Source organism: Danio rerio, chromosome 13, assembly GCF_049306965.1.
Source record: "Danio rerio strain Tuebingen ecotype United States chromosome 13, GRCz12tu, whole genome shotgun sequence".
In the NCBI taxonomy this organism is placed as follows: domain Eukaryota; kingdom Metazoa; phylum Chordata; class Actinopteri; order Cypriniformes; family Danionidae; genus Danio; species Danio rerio.
In genome coordinates, this window is record NC_133188.1 from 13,222,769 (window position 1) to 13,248,641 (window position 25,873).

The 25,873-nt window shown below is 34.8% G+C and overlaps 1 protein-coding gene across 51 annotated transcripts in view; it reads left to right on the forward strand.

The window, feature by feature from the left end:
- kiaa1109 (KIAA1109) overlaps window positions 1-25,873 on the forward strand; it is a 202,070-nt gene that overhangs the window by 34,548 nt on the left and 141,649 nt on the right. For all 51 annotated transcript variants that reach the window (XM_021480620.3, XM_073919725.1, XM_073919724.1 and 48 more), the window contains 12 exons: window positions 1,370-1,449; window positions 5,324-5,471; window positions 7,565-7,721; window positions 7,889-7,967; window positions 10,011-10,102; window positions 12,777-12,894; window positions 12,975-13,130; window positions 15,282-15,379; window positions 15,521-15,702; window positions 15,795-15,901; window positions 22,062-22,255; window positions 24,124-24,333. In XM_021480620.3, the coding sequence (XP_021336295.2) occupies window positions 1,370-1,449; window positions 5,324-5,471; window positions 7,565-7,721; window positions 7,889-7,967; window positions 10,011-10,102; window positions 12,777-12,894; window positions 12,975-13,130; window positions 15,282-15,379; window positions 15,521-15,702; window positions 15,795-15,901; window positions 22,062-22,255; window positions 24,124-24,333 (1,621 nt within the window). The remainder of the gene's footprint in view (window positions 1-1,369; window positions 1,450-5,323; window positions 5,472-7,564; window positions 7,722-7,888; window positions 7,968-10,010; window positions 10,103-12,776; window positions 12,895-12,974; window positions 13,131-15,281; window positions 15,380-15,520; window positions 15,703-15,794; window positions 15,902-22,061; window positions 22,256-24,123; window positions 24,334-25,873) is intronic.

Sequence of the window (25,873 nt, forward strand, 5' to 3'; positions counted from 1 at the left end):
GAAACTGTAGTTTACTGCTGAACTCATTTTGTCATCGTAAAATAACACAGAAATCGAATAATAACACTTCAGTCTTCTGCCGAAGCTCAGACGCGTTGAGAAACTGTCAATCACATCTGTCAATCACGATGACACGCCCAGCATTAAATTACTGCTAAAAACAAACTGTTTACAAAAATGAAGATCTGCACCTATTTCAGCACAATAACCAATGCCTTAATCGACCAGAACCATCTTTCGGGACATTTTATTGCAAGTGTAATAAATTTTTTTATTTGGGCTCAAGTCTCCTTCATTAACACGGAGGAGGCGGGCTTTATGACTTGTACTGCAGCCAGGCCCCAGGGGGCGATCTAACGGCCGAGACCTTCACTCAAACGCAGGCTTGCGGCACACTTGATTTATACTCATAGTACAATTATAATCAATATTATTAACATATTTGGTGCTTAATGTTTTGCGTATTTAATCTGATAAACAGATTGTTACTGAAAAAACTTATTATTCGCCATATAAAAACATCCATAGATCTAATAGACAACACCATCAACTAAAACAGGTGTTATAAATCAGTTCAGTGGTGCATATGTTCTTGCAGAATAAATAGAGTAGGTGCTGTGTATAAGTGATAATGAGGTAAATGTGACCAGTGACCATTACAGTACAGATGATGCAGTGTAAAAATAGAAAATGTGAGAATGTGGCCATATGACTTGATTGATGCAGCACACTTGCAAGACAGGTGTGATGAACACAGAAAAGTGCAGTATGGACAGATTGTGAATTGTACACGTTAAAACGGCTGTAAATGACTGTAAGTGGCCACTCCAGCCAAAACCACATGGTTAAAAATAGCACCGAGTGGCATGCGGTTATTATAAGAAGTTCAAATATTGCAAAGGAAAAGTCCAGTACAGATTGTTCAGCTACAGATGTGGAATTATTTTGTTGATTTCTGCCATAACGAGAATATCGCAGTCACTTTACTTCATTATTAAGCAAGCTTTATAAGTGTGTATTGTTATTTTAATATAATTATCAAGGGTTAATCGAGTGCTGTATTAAATGCAAGGCTTATTTAATTGGTTACAGCTGTTCATTTGTTTTATTAGTTGCAACAATTATATGCATCGATCTGTGGGATTTCATTTAGATTGAATATAACATTAGCATAATGACCTGAACATTAATCTGATGCTTTATGGATCAGTTTATTTCCCCTCTCTGTCATTTACGGTTTAGCTGAAAGAAAGCGTAGGTTCCTTTTCATTGGTGTAATTAATTGGTTTGCTAGAAGATTAGTCGGTAACGATTAGTGATGTGTTGGAGTGATGGAGCAGTTGTTAGACGAGTGATTTTCTGTCTGCAGACCTCCGAGGCTCATGGGTGAGGGATTTGTGGTCATGCAGTCGAATGATGTGGACATTTACTACTATCAAGATGAACCAGGTAAAGTCTTTCCCTTATTTAAAAGTATAAAGATGTTGTTGGTGTATATTGCATTAACAGTGGGCTATTTTATTGCACACTACTGGTTAATATTTGGGGATCAGTAAGTTTATTAATGTTTTTAAAATAAGACTTTTCTGCTTACCAAGGCTGTTACTTGATCAAAAACTTTGACATTTTATTACAATTTAAAATAATAAATTAACAAAAAACAAATTGATTTGTTGTTTAAGTATGTATTTGTACTTCTGAGTTCACACCAAATGCAGAGAACAGCTTCACTAGCTCTAGTTTATTCTGGGAATGTTTTTCTCTTCACACAATTTTTTTGCTAGCATTTAATTATTTGAACTTGTGCGGAAGACGTGGTTGAGGTGAATTCTGGGACTTTAGGCATGGGTAGGCCAACAAGAAATCTGCACGTGCAGAATTCCGCAGATTTTTAGCCCATCCTTAATTATGTTTTTATATTTATATTTTATATATATATATTTTTTGTATTTATATTTACTTGTGTAAATGTGTGTAAATTCATATTTATTCATTTTTTAAAATAATTTTCAGTCATATTATTGACTAATATGAAAATATTCATATGATTTATTTACAATATAGTTTGTAAAGGAATCTTTTCTGTCTTTTTCTAGTTATATTATATGATAGACTTGTTTTCTTTACCAAATAAAGTGGATCTTATTGGATTTGCATTGAAAACATTAAATACAAAGTTATGAATACAAATATAAAGTTAAAAAAGGTATTGCTTTTTATTTCATATAATAGGTTTTTAGCAACGATACTCCCAAAATCATTCCGCATAAATCTGCCGATTTTTACCAATTCCGTCTGATTCCATCTGGCCCCAGGCATGAGCAATATGGGTGATGATCGCCTGGGGCAGTATCTTGCTGGGGCGGCACGGGAAGACGGTGCAAAAGAAAAAAAACAGAAGCGTGCCCCGGTAAAAATCATATGTGCCTCAGTATGCTTTGAGATACGATTTATTTTATGCAAGTGTTTTAATCCCAAGAGTGGTAGGCTAATCCCAGAATAAAGACGTTAGTGGCCATTCATATTAGGCGATAATTCTGTAAAACATTTTTTTTTGTATTTTATAGAATTGTCAAAATTAAAATTCATGCAAAAGATTTCTCAAGTGATCTTATCATATCACTCCAGTTTTGTCTTTACATTGTTTTCCAGTTACATTTAGGTTTGATTTCTGTTATTTATTTAGAATAATAATTGTAAAACAACAACAGTAGTAATAATAAGAAGAATAGGAATAATAAGAATTTTATTTATAAAAATATTAATTTTTTTATTAATTCCAATTCTGGTTTTGTCCATATTTTACCCAAAGTTGGGTTAAAACAACAAACTTTATATATATATATATATATATATATATATATATATATATATATATATATATATATATATATATATATATATATATATATATATATATATATATATATATATAAAGTTCTTTATATATATTTATATGAAGTGTCTGATGGTTCTTTTTTTTATGTTAACTAGATGTAACCTTACATGGGGGGGGTGTGAACGCATTGTTCTTTCTGCATCATTCACACCCTGCAGTTATAATTTTCCTCTATTCACATGTTTGTGTTGTATGTAATTGACTTCAAGGCAAATATTTAATGCTGAATTTGAAGTGACTTTGCATATTTACTCCAGTCTTTAGAGTCATATGATCCCTCAGAAATTTTTATAATATGGTGACTTGCTGTTCTGTTCTGGTCATTTTCAGTACTTAATTGTTATCGAAGGTTCTTACAAATAGCAGTGTTGAAAATGTTATCTTTCTGCATAGTTTTATGGAAAATATTTGACTTTTTAGGATTTTTTGAATAAAAAAAAGTTTAAAATGGCATTTGTTTGAAATTTGTTTTTTACTTAATCTTTTTTTTGCGTGTTCTTGATGAGCAAACATAAAAAACTACTGTATCACAGTTTTTTACAGAAATATAAAGCAGTGTAGTGATTGGGCGGGGCCACAGAGGAGCTCTGGATTATAAAAGGAGAGACAGCAATGGAAGACAACAGAGGACCAGGGGCCTCATGTACGAAGACGAAGTGAAAATCATACTAAAACATTGCGTACGCACAAAGCTGTAAATGTGTGTACGCAGAAAAAAATTCAGATGTATGAAACACTGCGTACACCGAATCTCACGCATATTCTTTTGTACATCCGAATGAACGTGAAACTAAGCGCAACATGCACGAGCACAAAACCCCTCCCTGCCTCCTCCCCCGCATGAATATGCAAATGTCTCTGCTTTGGCAAAACCCAACGAAAAAGCAATGGCAAAAGCAAGCAAAAAAGAGAAACTTTGAACAGAATGTGAATTGTAGGTGCTCCTTTCGGAGGTAGACCGGAGAAAAGTGGTGTTATTTGCAAGTTCGTTCTCCGGAATTAACAACAAAATAAAAAAAGAGTGGGAGAGTTTAGCTGATGCGGTTAACACAGTTGGGTCTATACGTCGCACTGAGTGAATCACAACAGAAATAGTGTGATTTATAGGTGTAAAATGTTGCGGTACCCTTAACAGTCTTAGTGGCGCAGATCGTAAGGCGTAGTCAACATGTTTTGACACATTCAAGCATGAACTCGGTTCGAATCCAGCGTCTAATGAACTCTTTCTTCTTTTTTCCCCCGATATATATCAGATTTAGCCAACTATTTATCACGAGAAAGACAAGTAGGAATCATCAATAAGTTTGTGCATCATATTTTATTTGCACATTTATTGAATGGAAATGTTTTTGATTTACGTATGCAAATTCATCTTCAGATAGTGTCTTTATAGCAATGTGCATGCAGTAGATAGCTCAGATTACATTGGGAAAACAGGCGACTGCTGCAAATTGTGCTTTAATGTTTTGCTGGTCAACTGTATGGTATGGAAACCTTATACCTGCTAGATGAACCCGTCTCATACAGCTGCCATTGCAAGGCTCAAAGACACTTTGTAGAGTGCAACTTAACAACTGCCTCTAGGAGTCGCCAATAGAAATAAAACAGACATGCACAAAAAATGTGCGTACGCCAGCCATAAAGCTGGCGTGGAGCTGAGCACATTCCCACGTTCAGTTCATCGTTAGTAAATCCAAACGTGAGCGTGAAACCTGGCGTACACAAAGTTTTTGTGCATACGCAGCGTTGATACATGAGGCCCCAGGCCTGGATGTGTTTTGTTTTGCTTTTGGTTTGAGTTTTGTTGGTTTTCTGTCTGTTTGTTTTATTTTCTCATTCAAAATTAATAAAACGTTTGTCGGTTCTCTGCCTCTTCCTTCCTGATGACCAGGTGGCCATCTAACTTTGTTACAAGAAGTTCAACAATTTTCGAGGTCCCACTTTATATTGTGGCCTTAACTAATATGTACTTACACCAGATTTAATAGTTTGTTACAATGTACTTATTGTGTAAATACATGTATTTACTGTGTACTTATGCTTGATTAAATACATGTATTTAATTACATCTGTAATTACATTTGTAAATACACTGTTGACCATCCCTTACACCTTAACCCACCCTTAAACTTACCCATGCCACCAAACCTGTCCATAACCCAACCTCTATCCCAACTCAAAAGCACCACAAGTGTTCTCAAATACATTATAAACACAGTAAGTACATTGTATTTATTTGTTGATGCAAGTACATATTAGTTAAGGACACTTAATATAAAGTGGGACCAGATCGTTTTATATTATAATAATAATTTACAGTTTTTTAATCAAATAATTGCAGGAGAATAAGCTTCTTTTAAAAACATAAGAAAATCTTTCCTATTTGAAACACTGGAGTAATGAGTTTACATTTGTTTATTTTAGGTTTGGTCCCAGAGGAACTGGAGAATGGAGATACAGAAGCTTGCTCTGAAGATGCCAAACTACAGGACTTGCCTCCCTGCTGGGGTTTGGACATCGTATGTGGCAAAGGAACAGACTTTAACTATGGCCCATGGGCTGACAGACAGAGGTATTTGCACACACTTTACCCTACCCAGTTCACCTATACCACATCTTTTTGGACCCGTGGCGGAAACTGAAGCATAACTATATATAGCTGAATTTAAAGTTTGTGCACTCTTTTCTAAGAAAGAAAAGGTGGTAAAGTACTTTGAGCAAACTGTCAATAGTAGCCTATATAGATAATAAAAAATGAACAAGGGTGAATGTAAGAAAAGTAACTGTAGCAAATAAAAATGCACTAGAACATGAAAAGTCTATTCCTAGTCTTTATCGATTCTTATTTTGCAGTGTTTATTAAAGATCTATGATTTTTTTTTTATATCAAGGAGCTCACAAGGTAGATTAATCATTTGTTTGGAACGCTCTAAGTATATAGATGAGAATTTATCCCGTGCTCTTATGCCGAAATTCTTGCAAAGCAAAAAAAAAAAAACACTTGCAATCCACGAACGTGCCTCTCACATAATGTTCTTAATTTCACAGATTAAAGCTCTTGTGAAAGGAAAACATGCATGCTGTACTGAACAATGAAGTGAAGAATACTCTTGCTGTTGAATGAATAATTATGAGACACTGACACGTCATTGATTACTGAAGCCATTTGCTACAATATGATCTGTGATGTCACCACAATGTTTATTTAACCAGATTATTACATTTTAAATGATTAATTTTTTAATTTAAAACTAAAATATGACATATTAATTATCCAGTTTTTTCAGATTATTAAAAGTAATGAGTTGTGTTAAAAGAGGAGCAACACAAAAAAACCTAGCAGAAAATAAGGCTTCCTGTTTCATGACACTTCTGTTGATCTTCTCAGTAGTGCTTTATGATAAATATGATTACTGATCTGTATTAGACATAGGGTTGGGTATTGTTTGGGGTTATTTCGATACCGGTGCTAAATCTATACTTTTAAACCGTTACCGGAGCCAAAACTTTGCCTGAACCGATACTTTATAGCCACAAAATTATTTGACAAAAAAAAATTATCATTATAATTTTATATATTTGAATTGCATTAATATATTTCTTTTGATCATTTGTTTGTTAGCATGAATGCAAGATTTACATTATGCTATTAATATTACATTAGCTTACTACTAACCTCTGGAAAGTCTGTCATCAAAATCAGGGAACACCTTTTTTTTGGTTTGACATGGACATCAGTGATCTAATGATTTGCCTTAATCTGAATAAGACAATACTATGATAAAGGTGTTTACATGAGTTGCTTTTTGAATGTTCCGTTCATGAATCCCAGTTACATGTTATAGCATAAAGATCCATTAACGTTATTGCGTCACCAGCCTTTAAATGTTTCCTTCGCAGTTTGTGTCTGTGATCCTTTAAGATAATCAAAAATCGCTGTTTACCTGACTCTTGATCAGAGTATTGTCTTAATCATATTGAATCAGAGTATTGGTGTCCATGTAAACGTACTCACTGAAAGTGCCACATAATGTCTCAAGCTGTCAAAGACAGTCCATTCCTCACCTTTAGGTTGATTACATGAGCCCTCAAATTTCATAAGTTTGACGTGTTTCCCCCCTTACATGCAACTTTTGTAAAGCATCTTCTGCATGTTGATGTGTCAGAATCCTTGCTTGTGAAGTATAGCTATACTTTAGAATGCTTATTTTAAGCAAATTAGATGAATGCGTTCATGCGTGTTGATGAAGGGAGTCGCTCACCGCATGCACCATACTTTAGCCTTCTATAAGCTACATAACGCCTGACATCGCTGACATCCATATCCCTCAAAGCTGTTTAGAATTAAATATTTAGAAATGGTGTGACACAACGATTACTTATGTGTGCCTTTGATGCACCCCTTGATGTTTCTTAAGGGCGTCACACACTTGATGCGCTGCTTAGAGCCGCGGCACAGCGCGCACATTACAGTTGATAGTATCACACACACTGTAATTCATATGCTGATTCGGGCCGGAGCATACCGGTTCCAAAGATACCGTTGCCAGGTTTCAGTACCCAACCCTAATTAGACAATATCATTACTGAGTAAAGGCAGTAATTCTTAAACTTTAATGTGCTGTAATATAATAAAGTCTTTGCACTGTGATTGGACTCCTGCAGAGACAGCCTGTGGAAGTTCTTTTTGCCTGCCGACTATCAGCCAATGAAAGTGAGCGAAGTTCCCACACCTGGAAAACCACGCCAGATCCTTGCCTTCGAACTGCGAATGAACATCATAGCTGATGCGACTATAGATCTGCTTTTCACCAAGAACAGGGTATTTGCACACATACACGCCTAATGATTTATTTCTAAATGGCACACTCTTTTGTGTAACCTTTTGTTAGGACAAAGTTCATAGGTACTCAAAATCCTGAAGAAGAATGTGGACCTTATTTATTCTTTGTTTACTTTGTTTAACCCATAATCCATTTGCTTTCACAGGAGACTAATGCGGTCCATGTGAATGTAGGAGCAGGTTCTTACCTCGAGGTCAACATACCCATGACTGTTGGGGAGAATGGTAAAAATGGAAAAGAATTACTTCAGTACATAATGAGGGTGACAGTTTATTTTTTAAAAACACTGCAGTTTTTGGAGGAAATTTTTCAACTTTCCTAAAGTTAAACAGTTGATTTTTGCCATTTTTGAGCTTTTAGCTTAGCATTGCATAAATCATTGAGTCGGATTAGACCATTAGCCTCTTTAAAATTCAAAAAAGAGTTTTGATAATTTTCTTATTTAAAATCTTGACTTTTGTGTAGTTACCTTGTGTGTTATGACCTAGGGATGCTTTGATATGATACTTGGATTAGATATTGGTTCAATACTGCACATTTTTGCTGGATCTTGTATCGACCAGCTGGGATCGATCCAAATGGGATCTTGCGCATACACTATAATCTGTGGAATTTATAAGCCAACAAAAGCCTTGAAGGTAGCCTATTATAAGGCACCAGAAAGGTTTAATGTAGCCCTATTATATCCCAAATGTTCTTAAGTTAAGTTTTGGAATTGTTCGCAGATACAGGACAGCTGATGGTGAGTTCCAAATGGTCTAATCTAGAGGTGTCAAACTCAGTTTCTGGAGGGCTGTAGCTCTGCACTGTTTAGTTCTCACTCTAATTAAACACACCTGATTGCACTGAAGTACAACCTGAAATCTCAAACAGAAATTTAGGATATTTCAAGACTATATTTGATCAAGTGATTTTTACCAGATGTTATATTGGACATACAAGAATAAACCATGTTTTTTTTTTGGTGTAGACTCTACTCAATATTTGTACTGCAAAATTCACCTTTCTGTAAAACAATTTTTACTGGACTGTCCTGCTGTTAATGATTCCAGAATATTTTTTTTAATGAAAATAAATCTAGAAAATAAATTTAGCATAGTGACACCACAAATAAAGGATTTTTATCATCTATAAGCACTAAAGATCCTATTTAACTCATGTATTTATTTTGTTTGTTGATTTTTAACTATATATTTATTATTGAAATGTTCTTGCCATGAAAATAGCCTTGGTTGCTGACATGGCATTAAATAAAAATACACCCCAATACATTACACCTGATTGTACTAATTGCGTCCTTCAGGCTAGTTTTGAAACCTACAGGCAAGTGAGTTGAAGCAGGGATGGAACTAAACTGTGTAGTGCAACGACCCATCAGGAACTGAGTTTGACTGGTCAAATCCGATTCAATGGTTTATGCGAAGATGAAAGTGCTCCTGCTAGACCCAAAGATTGGATAAATGAATTCAAAAATGGTAAAAATCAGCTGTTTAACTTTAGGCTACTTGTAAAATGAGCCTATTAGCTTTTTTTAAAGGTTGTTCTATTATGCATAATGTAGTCTTTTGAATATGAAAAAGTTGCAAAGTTACATAGTCCATAAGGGAATTAATCTCTTTATCAGTAGGAACTGTTTCTGAACTTGCTCAAATCCCTGACTTGGAGTGCATGTTCACTGAAGCGTTTTTTCTGATGAGCTAAGCTTTTTTTTGGCGTTGTGAATGAAAGTGCCACTTATTTAAATGGCAATAACGTACTGAGGCACTGAGCGTGCATTTTTCACAATGTGGTGGTAGAAGCCTCACAGCTAAGAGTTTTTAAAATCGTTGGTGTTTTCAGCTGCGCAAAAACGCTTTAGTGGACACGCAACCTTTATCCGTTGTTTTGTTGTAGAAATGTACACATCACACAACTTAATATTAATAATTAAAAAACGTATATCTGGAGTTGTAACTAAGGCTTGAGCTGTTAAGGTTTCACTCTTTTATGTAAAGGGGTGGGGAATAGCAGCTCATTTGCATTTAAAGAGAAACAAATTCTTGCTTGTTCTTCCGCCCCAAATGGTGCATAGGCATTGTATATTATAAAGTATTAGTGAGGGGTTTAAAAAAATGACAGACATGTTCTAGGAACTCCTTAGTTTTGTTAAAAGTACATATAAGTTCACTTTGATGTAATTTAACATGAGGCATTATATTATAATCTTCAATTTCCCCTTCATGTTTCACTGATTTTAATGCTATTTTGCTCCTTCTAACTCTGTGTAGGTTATTCTCCCACTGTTAAAGGCCAGTTATTACATGTAGATACAACCAGCAGTATGCAGTACAGGACCCTGCTAGAGGCTGAGATGCTAGCTGTGAGTATGGCGCATGATTTTATATGCATTTATAAAAAGATTTGCCCTTTAATACGCTGAACAACTTCAAACTTTCACTGCACAAATCTATGACAGTCGGTACAAAAGCAGATAAAGGGAACATTGCTTGCTCCAGGCATTTTGCAGTCTGACAGTAATTGTTTTGAAAGTTATTGTCAAAGAAAGGAAATTTGTTATAAAACATGAATTTTGAGAACTAATCTTTGTATTAATTCAGATTTTAAATATTGCAAAGCCTTTTTCCACTTAGCTGACATTCACCCACGCAGCACTTGATTTATTTATTTAGCATCAGGATTAATGTGTATTGGGGTATTGAAACAAGTGATGAATATATATTTTGAAATGCATTAATTGTGGATGTCCAGATCCAATCACAGAGTTAGATCTCTTTTTTGATTTCGCACGGAAACAGCAACATGTGCAACATAACATGTTGCAGAGATGCTATTGGTTAAATGCCGGCAAACATAGTTCTACAAAGTAGAACACGGAAGCAGCTTGAAGCAGAAAGTGCGAGTACATAGCGATCTGGAGGTATTATAAAGTTGATGATGTCAACACTGCCATAGTAAACTTGGTATTGCCTCCCAGGTATTTTAAGTTGAGGTGCTATTAGTTTTAATATTAGATTTATATTATTATATTAGAGTTTTTTATTAGATTATTTTTTTAAATATATATTTACTGTTGCACTAAAGACCAAAAGTGAAGAATTGATGTTATTTATTACTTGATTGTTCAAGCTACCTCACAGAAGTGCTCTGTTTGTTAACAGAGTTGTTGTATGTTAAAATAAGGTGAATTAAATAACAAACAGGGAACATCCTGGATCTGTTTTTTTTCATTCTTCTTTATACTTTTTTATGTATTATGGAGGTGTCTAGTATCAGTAGATACTCAAAATCAAATGATTCTGACTTGAAGGCAAAAACAGTCTGATCAGGGCATCCCTAGTTTTAATGATGATTGTAGAACTGTCCTAAATTCCTAAATACTCAGCTAACTTGTTCAGTTAATAAAATGAAATGTTTATGCTCCACATGCACTTTATAAAATGTTCCACATCACTCGCATATCTTTGGTTAAATATTTAAAGAAGGGCTTCTGAATCCACAAAATTCTTCTTGGTTTTTCCTTAATCTCATATCAAAGTTTTCCAAACACATTACAGAATACTGTAAGCCATGTCTCATAATTTAGGTGTAAACTCTTTGTTCCTTTTACAAATGATCCTTTTTTACTGTTTTAACTTTATAGATTTGGTTCAAACTGTAAGTCTCTAAGTGTAATGCGAAGTGACGCTAACAACAGGGGTATGGATCCAAATGCAGGTTTATGGCGTACTCACACTATGTACAGTTACCCTGAACCGGGCCAAAGCACTCTTGTACCCCCTCCCGTCTACCCCGACGGCCCGCCCTCAATTTACATTCGGGCCTGGGCACGCTTACGTCACCGATGATGTGCTGTTCAGTAAGCGCTTTCGCTCAGCATAGTGAAGATTATGTCATTTTAGTCGTTTGTGATGCAGTGATACGCAGTCAAATATTTCGTCAAACAGATCAGAATGTCTCTAATAATCTATGACAGTTTGCGTTCATTGAACAGTAAATATCATGTCATAAAAGTCACGTCTCATCTTTAGTTTCGGGCTCAGGCGCGTTTTACACTCGCACTACAAGCGTACCATGCCAAAGCCCAAGTGAACCGCGCTCTGGCACACATCTTCCAACCGGGTCAGGGCCAGCCAAGTGAACTGTGTCTGAGCCTGAATTAGAGCACTCACACTTCTCAAACAATCCGGGAAGCGGGCCTGAGCGCGGTTCGAATAGCATAGTGTGACTCAGCACTGAAGTGTGTGTGTGTGTGTGTGTGTGTGTGTGTGTGTGTGTGTGTGTGTGTGTGTGTGTGTGTGTGTGTGTGTGTGTGTGTGTGTGTGTGTGTGTGTGTGTGTGTGTGTGTGTGTGTGTGTGTGTGTGTGTGTGTGTGTGCGCGCGCTGTATAAATAGTCCTAGTTGTCAGTTCTTGAGTAGCCTTAGCTGTATCTGTCTGCAATCATGGGGATCTAGGCCAGGTGTGTGCGAGGTGCATGACTGGATCTTGTAGTCCATTTAATGGCAGATTTGTAGTTCTGTGCAACACTGTGTGTTTAGCAGCGATTTGCACAGACTGGATCGCTGGTGATTGTGACGCTAAGAACAGAACACAGCCTAATATTGCAACAAGAGGGTCAGGAGGAAATTAGTCTTAAGTACTGTTTAGCAAGAAGAAAACACCTCAATCCAAAATTTACACATATTTTGAGCAAAACCAAAATAAATGTACATGAACAAACAAACGCAACAAAGTTCACATGTTAAACTAACATTAGATACATTTAAATAAACATTATGCATCTTCAGGGTGGCGCTGAATACATTTATAATTTTTTATTTTGCGCCATTTTGCTTTTGAAACAAGTGATGAATAAATATTTAGAATTTTTTTTTGTGATGATTGTAAAACTGTCCTAAATTTCTTAAATGTTCAGCTAACTTCTTATTTGCTAAAAAGTTGTATTATATTTTTTCTTCAAATACTACGTAAAGGATAACGCAACAATCAAACCGTTCTGCATAATAACAGCTGTTGTATGTTTACTTTTTTCCAGTTTCATGTGATAGCCAGTTATCCTCGCGTGTGGAACATGCCTCAGTCCTGGCAGTGTGAAATTGAGGTTTACAAAGCCACGTATCACTTTATCTATGCACAGAAAAACTTCTTCACAGGTGATGTTTCTCTCTTATCTGTAAGTCCCTATGCGGTGAAGTATGTCCTCAAGCTGACCTCCTCCTGTTGTCATCTGTAGATCTGATCCAAGACTGGGCCAGTGACAGTGAACCGGACATCTACTCATTCGTTCCATATTCATGGAAGTTTAAAATTCTTTTCCACCAGTTTGAGATGATTTGGGCCGCCAATCAGCACAACTGGATCGACTGCTCCACCAAACAGCAGGAGAACGGTAGGAGAGTTTCATAACAGATGCACTTATATATATATATTAATTATATTATATATATATATATATATATATATATATATATATATATATATATATATTATATATATTAGGGCAGGGCGATTTAGCAAAAAAAAAAATCTAGGTTTTTTTATAAAGTTTGACAGATTCTCGATTTCGATTTTAATTTTTTTATTTTTTTGTGTCACTAGTCTTCTCAAAACATTACAACAACATGACTGAAGTAACATTCACTTTAAAAGTAACTTGAAAAACCATCTGGTTAAGGAACATTGTATCTTTAATGGCCATGTCATACAAAAATCAGTCAAGGTGTAAATAAATGTAAAACAAATTCACGGGTTAAATATTGTTGCAGAAGATTTGAATAAGAAATATTTGTGTAAATATTGCACTTGCAGGAATACAGATGTATTTTTTGCAAGTTTTGCTGAGCCGAAAGATTGGCTGTCAGCTCGGCTTTGACTTTGTCTTCTGATTAAAGGACAGTTTGTAAAGCTGCTGCCTTTTTCTTAAAAAGATACAGTGGAAGAAAAGGACTGAACATGGAAACTGTAAAGCCTAATTTAACCCAATGTGTGAAGTTGTGGACGTTTAATAGGAGCAAATACGAGTACCAAATGTGTGTCTAATATAAAATAATATATTTAATCTATTTTACTTTTTTCCCCCTTTTAAATAACGATCATTTGATGCGCTTTGCTCCACTCTCTGTATTATGCTGCCTGATCTGTCTGGTTTTCAACTAGGTCTGCTAAATGACGTCATGGGGGCGGGTACTTTCATTTTCACTGCTACAGTACCTAACCTCTACTCGTGTTCACACCAAAAGATCGGCGTGGTTTTTCTCATGGCAGGCTTTTACATCCTTTATACATGTCGAGATTGAGTTTATAGGCTTGATGGGGGAATGTCTTGACAATTCACACAGACGTGCAACAAGTAAAATCCTACATGACTTCACGCATTAACAGGCAGTCAAGCAGGTCGCACACCAGAAGCGCTGCGACACGGCACGCACATGACAGTTTAAACTATCACACACCAAACGCGCACATTCGCATGATATTTAACATGAAACTAATCAGATGGCGCTCTGTGGGCCGGCTGAAATATGAACTGCTTCGTGAATCGTGGCTGGGCGGCACCGGTGTGTGTATGGAAACCTGTTTAGAATTCTAAAATCCATGGCTCTGCCTGGTGCTGCGCGTCGTGTCACCGAAAGGCGCTTCTGGTGTGCTTTCTGCTTCATACAGAGAGTAAACCAAAGCGCATTGGTGCAATTATAATGTATTAAATATATATTTTTTAAAAATCGCGATTTCTCGATTTGATTCAAAATTAAATTGTCTTAAAACGTAAATTCGAATTAATCGAAAAAATCAGAAAAATCGCCCAGCCCTAATATATATATATATATATATATATATATATATATATATATATATACACAGTTATTAGCCACCCTGTTTATTTTTTTTCACCAATTTCTACAAATAACTTATTTCTAATATCTGATTTATTTTATCTTTGCCATGATGACAGTAAATTTTTACTAGATATTTTCTGAACACTTCTATACAGCTTCTATACATAAGTGACATTCAAAGGCTTAACTAGGTTAATTAGGTTTAATAGGCAGGTTAGGGTAGTTAGGCAATTTATTGTTTAATGATGGTTTGTTCTGCAGACTATTGAAAAAAATATATATTTAGCTTAAAAGACTAATAATTTTGACCTTAAAATGTTTTTAAAAATATAAAACTGTTTTTATTCTAGCTGAAATAAATAAGACTTTCTGCAAAAGAAAAAATATTATCAGACATACTCCTCGCTTTGTTAAACATCATTTGGGAAATATTTTAAAAAGAAAACCAAAATCAAAGGAGGTTTATTAATTCTGATTTTAACTAGATAGATAGACACAAACAGACAGACAGACATATTCTATTGTATTATACTTTCTTGTACTAGAGCCTCATAAAAGACTGTAAATCAAGGCATATGAACCATAAAATAACAGCAGTGTCACGTCTTAATGTCGGTTTACACCCTGGAGTCTATTTTATTTTAATTTCCTATATTTTTTGCTTTCTGAAAAACTTACAACCTGCTCATTCTCTTTGTCTGTAGTTTATCTCGCTGCCTGTGGGGAAACGCTGAATATTGACTTCACTTTGCCATTTCACGAGTTTGTCCCGGTCACCTGTAACACGCGTTTCTGTTTGCGAGTGAGTGTACACCTTTACAAACATTCCCACACACACACGCAAACACACATACTCATCTCTTGTTTTTAATCACATGCGGTCATGCATTACAACCTTATATCACATCACGCCACCTTAAATCCACTCTGAACTGTCATCCAGGCTGAGGACACGGACATGCGCCTGTGCCTGCCTGACTGTCACCCCAGCCGGTACCCGCTGCTCACCCTTGCGAAGGATTACCAGCACTCTAAGAGCCCTCCAGACAACAATATGCCAGCAGAAGGGCAAGGAGCGCCTCCCAAAAACAGCAAACCACGCTGGAGGAACATGACTCACGCTGAGTAAGAGAGTGCTGTTGCACTATTTCTGTCCCTGTTTCTTCGTTTTGGACTGCCCTTTGACTTTTCTGTTGCATTTGTGTGTTTGCTCTCAGGGCTGGTTGGGTGGACTGCTGGAGTGTGCCGAACTTCATGCTGATTATAGATTATACCTGGCATCCCATCTATCCTCAGAAATCTGAACAGCAGCTCAAGCAATCATGTAAGTGTTTGTATTAGACCACTTAATTGTGCATAAATGTGTGGTACGGATACTTAAAGATATTATATGTTATTGTTAAACCCAAAGCTCTTCACATTTTAGAGAGCATCCTCCATGTCAGCAAATCAATGAAGTAATTCATTGATCATAAATGGATAAATAAACACATACAAAGCAATGACACATATGAATATATACACATTAGGGTTGCCAAAAGTATCGAATTTGGTACCAATCAGTACTGAAATTTCAAAGATGTCCATTTTCCGCTAACAGAAATAACTGTGATTGACCGTGAAGGTCATCAGTTCACCGCTGTTCACTGAGTGCAAACACAGATACAGGGACTCTAAAGTGATTTAATGCCATGAAGATCAGTTGATCCATCAATAGATTGCTCATCTGTCAGCTCATGGACAGACCAACTGATTGACGTGACATTGAAATGCTTTAGAGTCCTTGTATATATGTTTGCACTCAGTGAACATGGAAGAGTATTGACCTTCACTGACGATCACAGTCATTTTTGTTGAGCATGTGAACACAATGGCCTATCAGCTGTGTTTAAGAATGTGCTCTAATGTTAGCAGCAATTGGACATTTTTAAAATATCAGTACCTATTGGTATCCAACGCGATACTTTTGATAACACATCTACATGTACAAATACCTAATCATACACCTTCATAATCATTCATGTAGACACACATTTACATGTGGTCACACAAACATCTGCATATAAATATACATATTCTTTTGGGGAGGAAAAAAAAAAACAAAAAACAAATAAAACGATCAAACTAAAGTATTTTGAATTTGCGTTTTGAGTAACGGATCACAAATCTGTTGGTATGAGAACTGAGAAACTGTATTTTAATAAAAAATAAAATAAAGAAATATTCAGCTGAATAAAAATAAATATAAAATATTCAGTACTGTGAAAAAATTAATGTTACTTCTGCTGTTGCCTAAATGTATAAATCTAACATTATTATTTGTACAACCCTTATTTATTTTTAGCTGTTTATTATTCAGTTATGCATTCATAAAACTTCCATGTTTCACTGCTAGATGGATAATTTTTTAAGAATTATTCAGTGGCATATGTTTGATGGCTGGTTGTCGCCACATATTGGTTAACCTGTTAACTGGTCATGTTTCAGCGTCAAGTTAAATGCATATGACAGTGAGTTTAATCTTTAGCATAAACATGAGTGGTTGTTTCTAACCTATAAACGGTCATCCCAGTACTTCTATGTTATTTGACTGTTTGTAACTTCATAACTCAAAAGCCTAAAGACTGAATCTCTTTCTTGATTTTTTGAAGGATGCAGCGATTCGAAGGATTTATAGACACTATCATTTATAATTTATGTTGTGTGCGTGTTGAGATCCTGATTTTTTTAATGATCAGTGATGCAGCTTACACTGAATGCATTAATCCAGGCTAAACAAGTAGTGACAGAAAACAACTTTAAAACCCACCACATCTGAAATAGCCCTACCACAACTTCTTCAGTCATCATTTTATTTTACAGGAAAGCCTAAATGCTTTAAATGGCACCTAGGTTACCCCTTTTTCCAAATTTAATATAAGTCTTTTGTGTCTCCAGAATGTGTCTGTAAAGATTCTGCTCAAAACACACAACAGATTATTTATTATACCTTTTATAAGATTCTATTTTATTGCTCTAACCATCAGGTAGCATTTTTTGTGAGCTGTGCCTTTAAGGCTAGTCCTTCATGCTAGGGCTGCACGATTCTGGCAAAAATTAAAATCAATATCACGATTCTGTAAATGTAAAATAAAAGGTAATATGATTAGCCTATTATTATTGTTAATTCTCAAACACATGGTCAAACAACAATAATATTAGGCCTATGTGTAGGTATACCGTTGCTTAAAATGCTAAATTTTGTATTATGGTGGACTTGAACAGACTTTCAATATGTCCTTTTTGTTAATTCACAGTAAAATGATGACATCAGAATGTAACTATTCATAATTATAAAGTGGATTTATTATGGTTAAGACATGTGCTTGTCACCTGTCAACATTATTAGACCATTATATTTCTATTATATATAGGCTAGGGTTGTTATACTGACACAGCAAACATTTATTTTCGTGCACAACACTTTGTGTTCGATATGAAAGAAAAAAAACATCAACTGCTTGTAATCATAACTCTAAAATGCGATATGCTCATTTAAATGTGCGCACAGGTTTCACTTTCACTTCAGAGTGTGGCTCATGGCTGCTGTCACTGTGAGAAAAACACATACATGCAAATCAAACCTCCCGCACGGCTCTCAAGCGATTGCTCTGTGCAACAAACTGAACGTTATTTACAACTTCATTACCTGTTATTCACAGCATATGCAGGTTATGTTCACTGAAGTAGGCGTCATTTGCGTGCACGTGTGCACGTTCTCGGCAGTAAACAGTGATTTTGCGACCGTGAATACATCATTACATGAAGACAGATATGACATTTTGGGTGAATTATACCTTAAAAATACAGTATGTTACATTTTTAACGCCATTTAAAGGTGTCAGTGTTGCTGTGAAGACTTGTGGGGCCGCCTTTTCTTCTCTCCTGACCTTGAAAATATAATTGGCTGAATCGTAGGAAAAGCTGAATTAGGATCGTGTGTAGGGTCGAATCGAGATCGTGATCTATTTTCGATTAATCGTGCAGCCCTTCTTCACGCCCACTGTTTCCACGTGCCTGCCATCGTACCTTAATCTCCTCCCTCAGCTGCATCAAACAACAGATAGACATAAAGGAAGCTGATCTCACGTAGCGTTTGTGAAAATACTACAATAAGAACTTTACCAATGAATATTTGATGCATTTGTTGTGGAGTTGCAACGATGAGACACACACAGTGTCATGACAAAGTTCATGCACACGCACACACTGCAGACACACACAAACAGACAGTGCACATTTAGCTTTGCACTGTTTTTGCACACAAATGTGACAGGATACAGGTCAATATCCACTGCTTTAGGGATATCCATTATGTTAATGTACAAAATAAACCTGATTTAACGTCTTCAAAGCAGGATTGAAACGTCTTCTTTTATAATTGTTCTGACACGCGATGTTGCTTATAAAGTAAATACGCTGTTTTAAAACATTTTGTGGAAGTGGAATGTATTTAATGGGGACATCCCTATCACTAATTGTTTCGCTATCACTGGCCTTCATTACTACTACAAATGTTTAAAATATCAAGTGTTTTAAACGTGATTTTGTGTAATCAATGTAACATTATTTAATTTCAGCTTTAGGTGGGATTAATCACAATTAATTACAAAAACGTTTTATATTAATATAATTCTTATTTTATTAATATTCTTTAGATTATGCAAACAGTTACAAAAAACATTAATTAAAATGTTGGTTTTGTAAAGAAATTGTTGGTCTAAACAAAAATAATATTTTTTATTTGTCGATGAAACAAATTTCAAACATGCAAGCACAATAATTTATTATTAATAACAATAATTATAATTTATTTTTATAATAATATTTTTAAAAAACAACAATAGCAGAAAAAACTGTTATGAATATATATATAAATTTTATTTTATTTTTTATAAAAAATTAATAAAAAAAAAATACATATACACCACCCGAATAGGCAAGTCTAAAAAACTAAGGGCTCTATTTTGACGATCCAGGCACAAAGTGCAAAGCGCAGGGCGCAAAAGCATTAAGGGCATGTCAGTATCCACTTTTAAAGACAAAAAAAAATTCGCTTTGCGCTGTGGCGCATGGTCTAGCAGGGTTGAGCTTATTCTTTTAATGAGTTATAGGTTTGTTTTGAGGATAAACCAATCAGAGTCTCATCTCTCATTCTATTTAAGAGTCAGTTGCGTCGCACCATGGCACATTTACTATTTAAATGACGGCCTTTGTAAGTTTACAAACTGAGCACATCACTAGCGAGAAAACAGTTAAACAGACCATCTGCTACTCGAGAATGAGAGATGAGCCTCCTCATTCTTTACTTTCACTTTCACTCTCGTGGATAAGGAAAGGTGTTGTACGCACATCCATTAGCCTACATAATTAATTTTGTTTGTTAAGTGCAAAGATTTGTTGCAAAACTATTTCTAAATTTAGTTTTAATTTCCAGCAAATGAATAAATGAACAATAATAACGAAGTGTGGTCAAAAAACTGAGTTATATCCTAATACACAGCTTGTTTTTAATAAAACAAATATTAACATGGATATAATAAATAATACTGCTACTAATAATAACATAATTTACAAAATTGTCATGAATAGACTTAAAAAATCCCACCGAGATGAAGAAGGCATGGAGGCGGTGGTTTTTATATTTATGTAGGTTAAAAATAATAATTTTTGTAATATTTTAATCTTAAACTTTAATTATTTTTTATTTGTAAAGATGTTTGCGTATTACTGTACATCCTGTGTGTATTAAGCAATGTTTAAGCAAGGTGCACAACTAACGTGCTCTGCGCTGGAGTTTAGACCTCCTCTCTGCTGGTCTATTGAACATTCTATTTTAGTTCCGCAAAACAGCATTGCGCCATTACGCATCTCCTTTTTTAGATCAGAACAACTATGGGTGCACATACGAGCGCAAATACATTTGCTATTTAAACAGCGTGCTGCAAAACGTCAAAACGACTCTTGCGCCAAGCTGAAACTAGCAAACAACAAATGCGTCGCGCCTTGCCCCGCATTGCGCGGTGTATGATAGGGCCCCAAGTCTTCAGGGGTACTTTAAATTAATTTAGATTTACTACATGCCTAATATTATAAGGAGACTGAATTCTGTTACATGATCAGAATTGATCATTTAACTAATGTACATAGTAGGTCTGCATGATAATGGAAAAAACTGACATTGCGATATTTAGTTTTTTTTCTGCGATGTATGTTGCAATGATTTTATCAGATGGGAAGGATTCCTAATTTTATATTGATTGAAATCATTTGTAGCGGAGTGTATCTGCATACAATAGACGAAATAAAATCAATTAAAGCACAGATGAATGAAACAATGACATAAACCAGGCTTTATGGTTTTCAGTTAGAGTTTTACAGTGCTAAAGTATAAAAATGTAATAATCAAATGTAAAATATAAAAACTCTGCATAGTCTTTGCTATATTAAATAATTAGACCCAATTTATCTTTGTTAAAGCGGTAATCTTTATCATTTTTATGCCCAAATGGTTTTAACTCACTTAAAATCCTACAGTTGCAGGCCTGAAAAACAAATTTATATATAAAAAAGTTCATATTATTTGATTAGAGTTAAACTTTGCAACGACTCTACAAACAACGTGTTCTGAACTGTGTTTTCTGGTTAATTATAATCAGTGGTTCTCAACTGGTTTGGCCATGGGACCCACATTTTTACATGGTCATCAAGCCGTGACCCAAATTTTTAGGAACTATAATATAATTTTAGGAATTATAATTAATTTGTATTTATTTGTAAACTTACACAAGTAGTGACAGATAAATCATAAAAAAATCACCAAGACTTACAAATGAACAATATTTTATTGCTGTCATTTAACAAAATGTATCAAATTACAGAGTAAAAGCGACAAATACTGTAAACAGTGGTTAGGGTAAGGAACGGTTTAGTTAACATGAACTAAACAGTTAATAAAACTATTGCGCTACTTGACTTATTTTGTCGTACTTGCGCTTTGATTTATTTGTTGCTATAATTAATTAAAATTTCATATGTCATACGGAACAGTTGTCGTGCACGCATTTCAAAATAAAAGATAAAATAAGTTAAAAATGAAACTTTTGTTGTTTTTTTGACCACACACACTCTGCGACCCACTGAAAATGTTCCCGCGACCCACTTTTGGGTCGTCACCCACCAGTTGAGAAACACTGATTATAATCATAGCTGAACATTCCAGATCCTGTGATGTGACTATTGCACTTTCGCACATTGCGATTTATTTGCTGAAACGATATATTGTGCAGCCCTGTCATGTAGTCTTCATAATCATTACATAATTTGATTCAACCAAGTGTCAAAACCTTTTTCTTGTAGTTAATGCATTTGCTTACATTCTCTTGATTTGTTCCTGTTTTTATATATTTTACTATACATTTAACATTTGCTCACCTGTTTTGCAGTGTCAGAAATTGAGGAGTCCATGCTGTCCGCTTTGCGACCGCCAGAACTGGCTCCACCTGTGCCTCCTCCACCGCGAGTGTCCTCTGACCCCAGCTTACTGCCACCTGACCGTTTACATGTGGAGATGGAGCTGAGCCCAGGCTCCCACATCACCCTTTACGGCCCTCTGCTCAGAGCGCTGGTGTCCATCAAGGTACACACGCTCATTCTTTCACCTTTGGGTACAGGATTATCACACAGAGCAGATATTTCTAATCACTAAACCATGCAGAACATCTTTAGATGTATATTGATGCAGAATATGGGCAGTGTTGTGCAAAAAAATTATTTAAAAACACTAAACTTAAAGAAACAGAACAGGGCATCAGTTTACTGTCCATTTGTGTTGTGTTGAACCCAAAGTTCCTACTAGTCAAGAAATGTCTTAAATATATGCATAAATAATGGAATTTTTAAAAAGTTTACTTGCAGAAATTGACTTTTTTATTATAATTGTTTAAATAATGAAATATCAAGGACTTTTGTTAGTCAATTAACATTTTTGTTTAGTTTTTTCATGTTGTTGCACAAGTTTTGCCTTTTTAGTCAAAGAACAAAAGCATCTAACATTTTACAATAATAAATGACAGATGCCACTGGTACTTAAATAAAAAATAACTAAACAATACATGGATACAACATGCACAAACATAGTACTTAAATAAATGTAGTTCACATATTTTCAAAGTACGTGTGGCTTTCTTTTTTTTAAAGTCTCTAATAAAGTCTCTCTGTGATATGTAAACATATTTCCATCAACAAAACCATAAAATGGGTTTCTTATATTTATAAATGTGAAATTTTGTTGAATAAAGTAATTAAGGATCAGGATGCTTCCAAGCTGGAGCGCTTACTCTAGTCCCCTGGGCTCTGCAATGCTTGGGAATATTCCAAATTGAACCAAAACAAACGATTACGATTGGCAATGAAAATTTGGGAAATGCAACCAGCAGAAAATTTTAATTTAAAATAAAAAAATAAAGTAAAGAAAAACCTTACTATTTATTCCAGTGCCATTTTATTTCTTTCCTGCTTGTCAAATTTAGCCACTGTGCTCAATCTGTTAACTAAAGCAAATACTCCAGGATAATGTCAATTTCAAAAGCTTTAGCTACCAAATGACCACCTTAAATACTGGGTGTTAGACTCTTGTTTTTTATGTGTTTTCAAAAGTTGAATTATTCATTGTTACTCTAACAATAGGCATTAAATTAATAAAAATTTATAGAAGAAGCTAAAACTATTTTTATATTATGAAAAGCATAACAGTGTCCTGTTTTTCCGTTTATTATAGACTATAGAACTTCAGCTTTTTCACTTCTGTTGCAGACAGCATTATCAGAGTGTTAGTTATCTTAAATAATTCAACTCTACTGGTACATTTAGCTCATGAAGATGTAATATTATAAATATTCAACTTTAACCATGTGAACTACGTTAAAATGAATGAAGAGGACAAATAGCTAAATGACATAAGCCTTAAACACATCATTGACATTCATGAGTAAATGTTGACATTTTTACTTTTCCAGATTTTTATTAATATTCACAACATTCTGTGTCTATTTAGGAAGAAATAATACCCTTAAAGTAATGTTTTTCCTCACATAGGCACACAAATGCCAGTGTGTTCCCATTGTGTACATCAGAGACAGCACTGTTGAAACTGAACATTAAACAAAAGTTTAAATCTGGGTTACATTTAATCATTAAACTGTTTATCAGTCAATCTTTTCAATCATTTGTTGAAACAATGAAATATTGAAACTGAACATTGAACAAAAATTGCAATCTGGATTACATTTAATCATTGAATTGTTCGCTAATCATTCATCAATCAGTCAATCATTTCCAGTAAAAACATTTGAGAATCTTTGCTTTTTCAGTATCATTTGTGCACTAAATTAGACGCATCTTGCTTTATTAAGGTTAACGATTACTTGGTTGTTGGTCAAACTAAAATTGACACCATTAATTATGAGTCTTGGTGCCGGAAAACAATTATTGTGTGTATGTATGCAGGAAAACTATTTCGGAGAGGACGACATGTACACAGACTTTGAGGAGTCTCTGTCCAGCCCCGTGCTTAGCACCTGCTCTTCTTCATCCTGTTGGACTGGGGTTGGTCTGGAGGACAAAAGCTCTAAAGAGGCACCTCACCCTCTGACCCTGCGGCCCTGGGACATCACTGTATTCATTAATCTGCACAAAGTCCACGGCCGCCTTCCAACGGTTAGTATCGAGGACATCAGTGGTTCCATTTAAAAAGCCATATATATTAAGAGCAACTGACATCAAGAATAGTGAATATAACAATATATATAGCTGCAATAAGCTGCATCAAGCACACTAAATGTCAGAATTAGTAAATAAACCATTTGCAGATGATTTTAGAGGAAAAAAAATGTCATCAGAAAATCATAGAAATGATAACATGGTTAAGGTCTTTGTGATTTATGATTAATAAGTGGTGCTGTCACTAGTGTCAGTGTGGGGTAATATTAACGTATACACACTGTAGTTTAATCATTTAATTATTTAATCAATTGCCAAACAATTCATCACCTTGGAATAATGAGGTTCTATCTTCGTTCTGAATGGTTTTGAGATATTGAGCTTCAAAGTTTTTGCATTCCATAGCAAACAATATGTGTGTAACATTAGATTTTTTAAATAAAAAGTCTTAAAATGTAAACAACTTATGAAAAATATCCCATAATGTAAATAAGTTGTCATTTGATAAGAATATGTCAATACCTCAATTTTGACAAAAGTGTCAGATAGAACCTTATAATTCTAAGGTGAGGAATTGTAGTAATAGTTTCCTATCATGGAAACAAAGTAAATGCGATGCATCAACTTTATTCACAAATCCTCTCCTGTGGCCTCATGGAATTGTAAAGCATTTGTATGCACACTTCAGAATCTCACCAGAAGAAATGGGTCATCTAAGCTCTCTTTGCCTACTGAATGTGAATTAGGATATACAATTTTTTACATATTGGTCTGTCTAATATATAAAAGGGAAGTGTGCTCTTTCAAATGTAGTCACTGTCTTTCTAATTAAATCGGCTCACTTTTATTTGTTGAAAGAGTCACTCTGAAATGCACAAACGTTTTTCTTCATTTTTATTAATTGCCAGCAAAGCTAAAAACAGACAATATAGTGTCTACAATGTAACTCGCTATTACATTTTTCAGTTTGTGAACTTTTCATGGTCCCCCCTCTCTCACTCCAACTTCACTTCCTGTCCTCATACTGTCAAATCTTAATAAAGATAAAAAATATATATATATATATATATATATATATATATATATATATATATATATATATATATATATATATATATATATATATATATATATATATATATATATATATATATATATTTAAAATTGAACTCATTCAGTGTTAACTTTGCGTTTAACTTTTCTACAATATACCTAGCATAATAGGCTATTATGCAAACATGCTTATATTTGGGAAAACGGCATTTGCTTAATTCTGACCATTGTTTACATGTCGCGCGATTCTCTTGTGGATGATTGTAATAAAGCCTCGTGAGCGTTGTCGCATTAAAAATAATGAGCTCAGACTGAGAAACTAAACATTGTGTTGGATTCATGCTGATTACTTTATCAAACAATGTTTGTTTTCAACATGCACTCGCTACATTTAAAATGAGACAATTCAAGCTTTCTATAGATATGTGTCTTAAGTGTTATTTAAGTTCTTTTCAACGTTATTAGGAAAAGATGCACAAAGAAA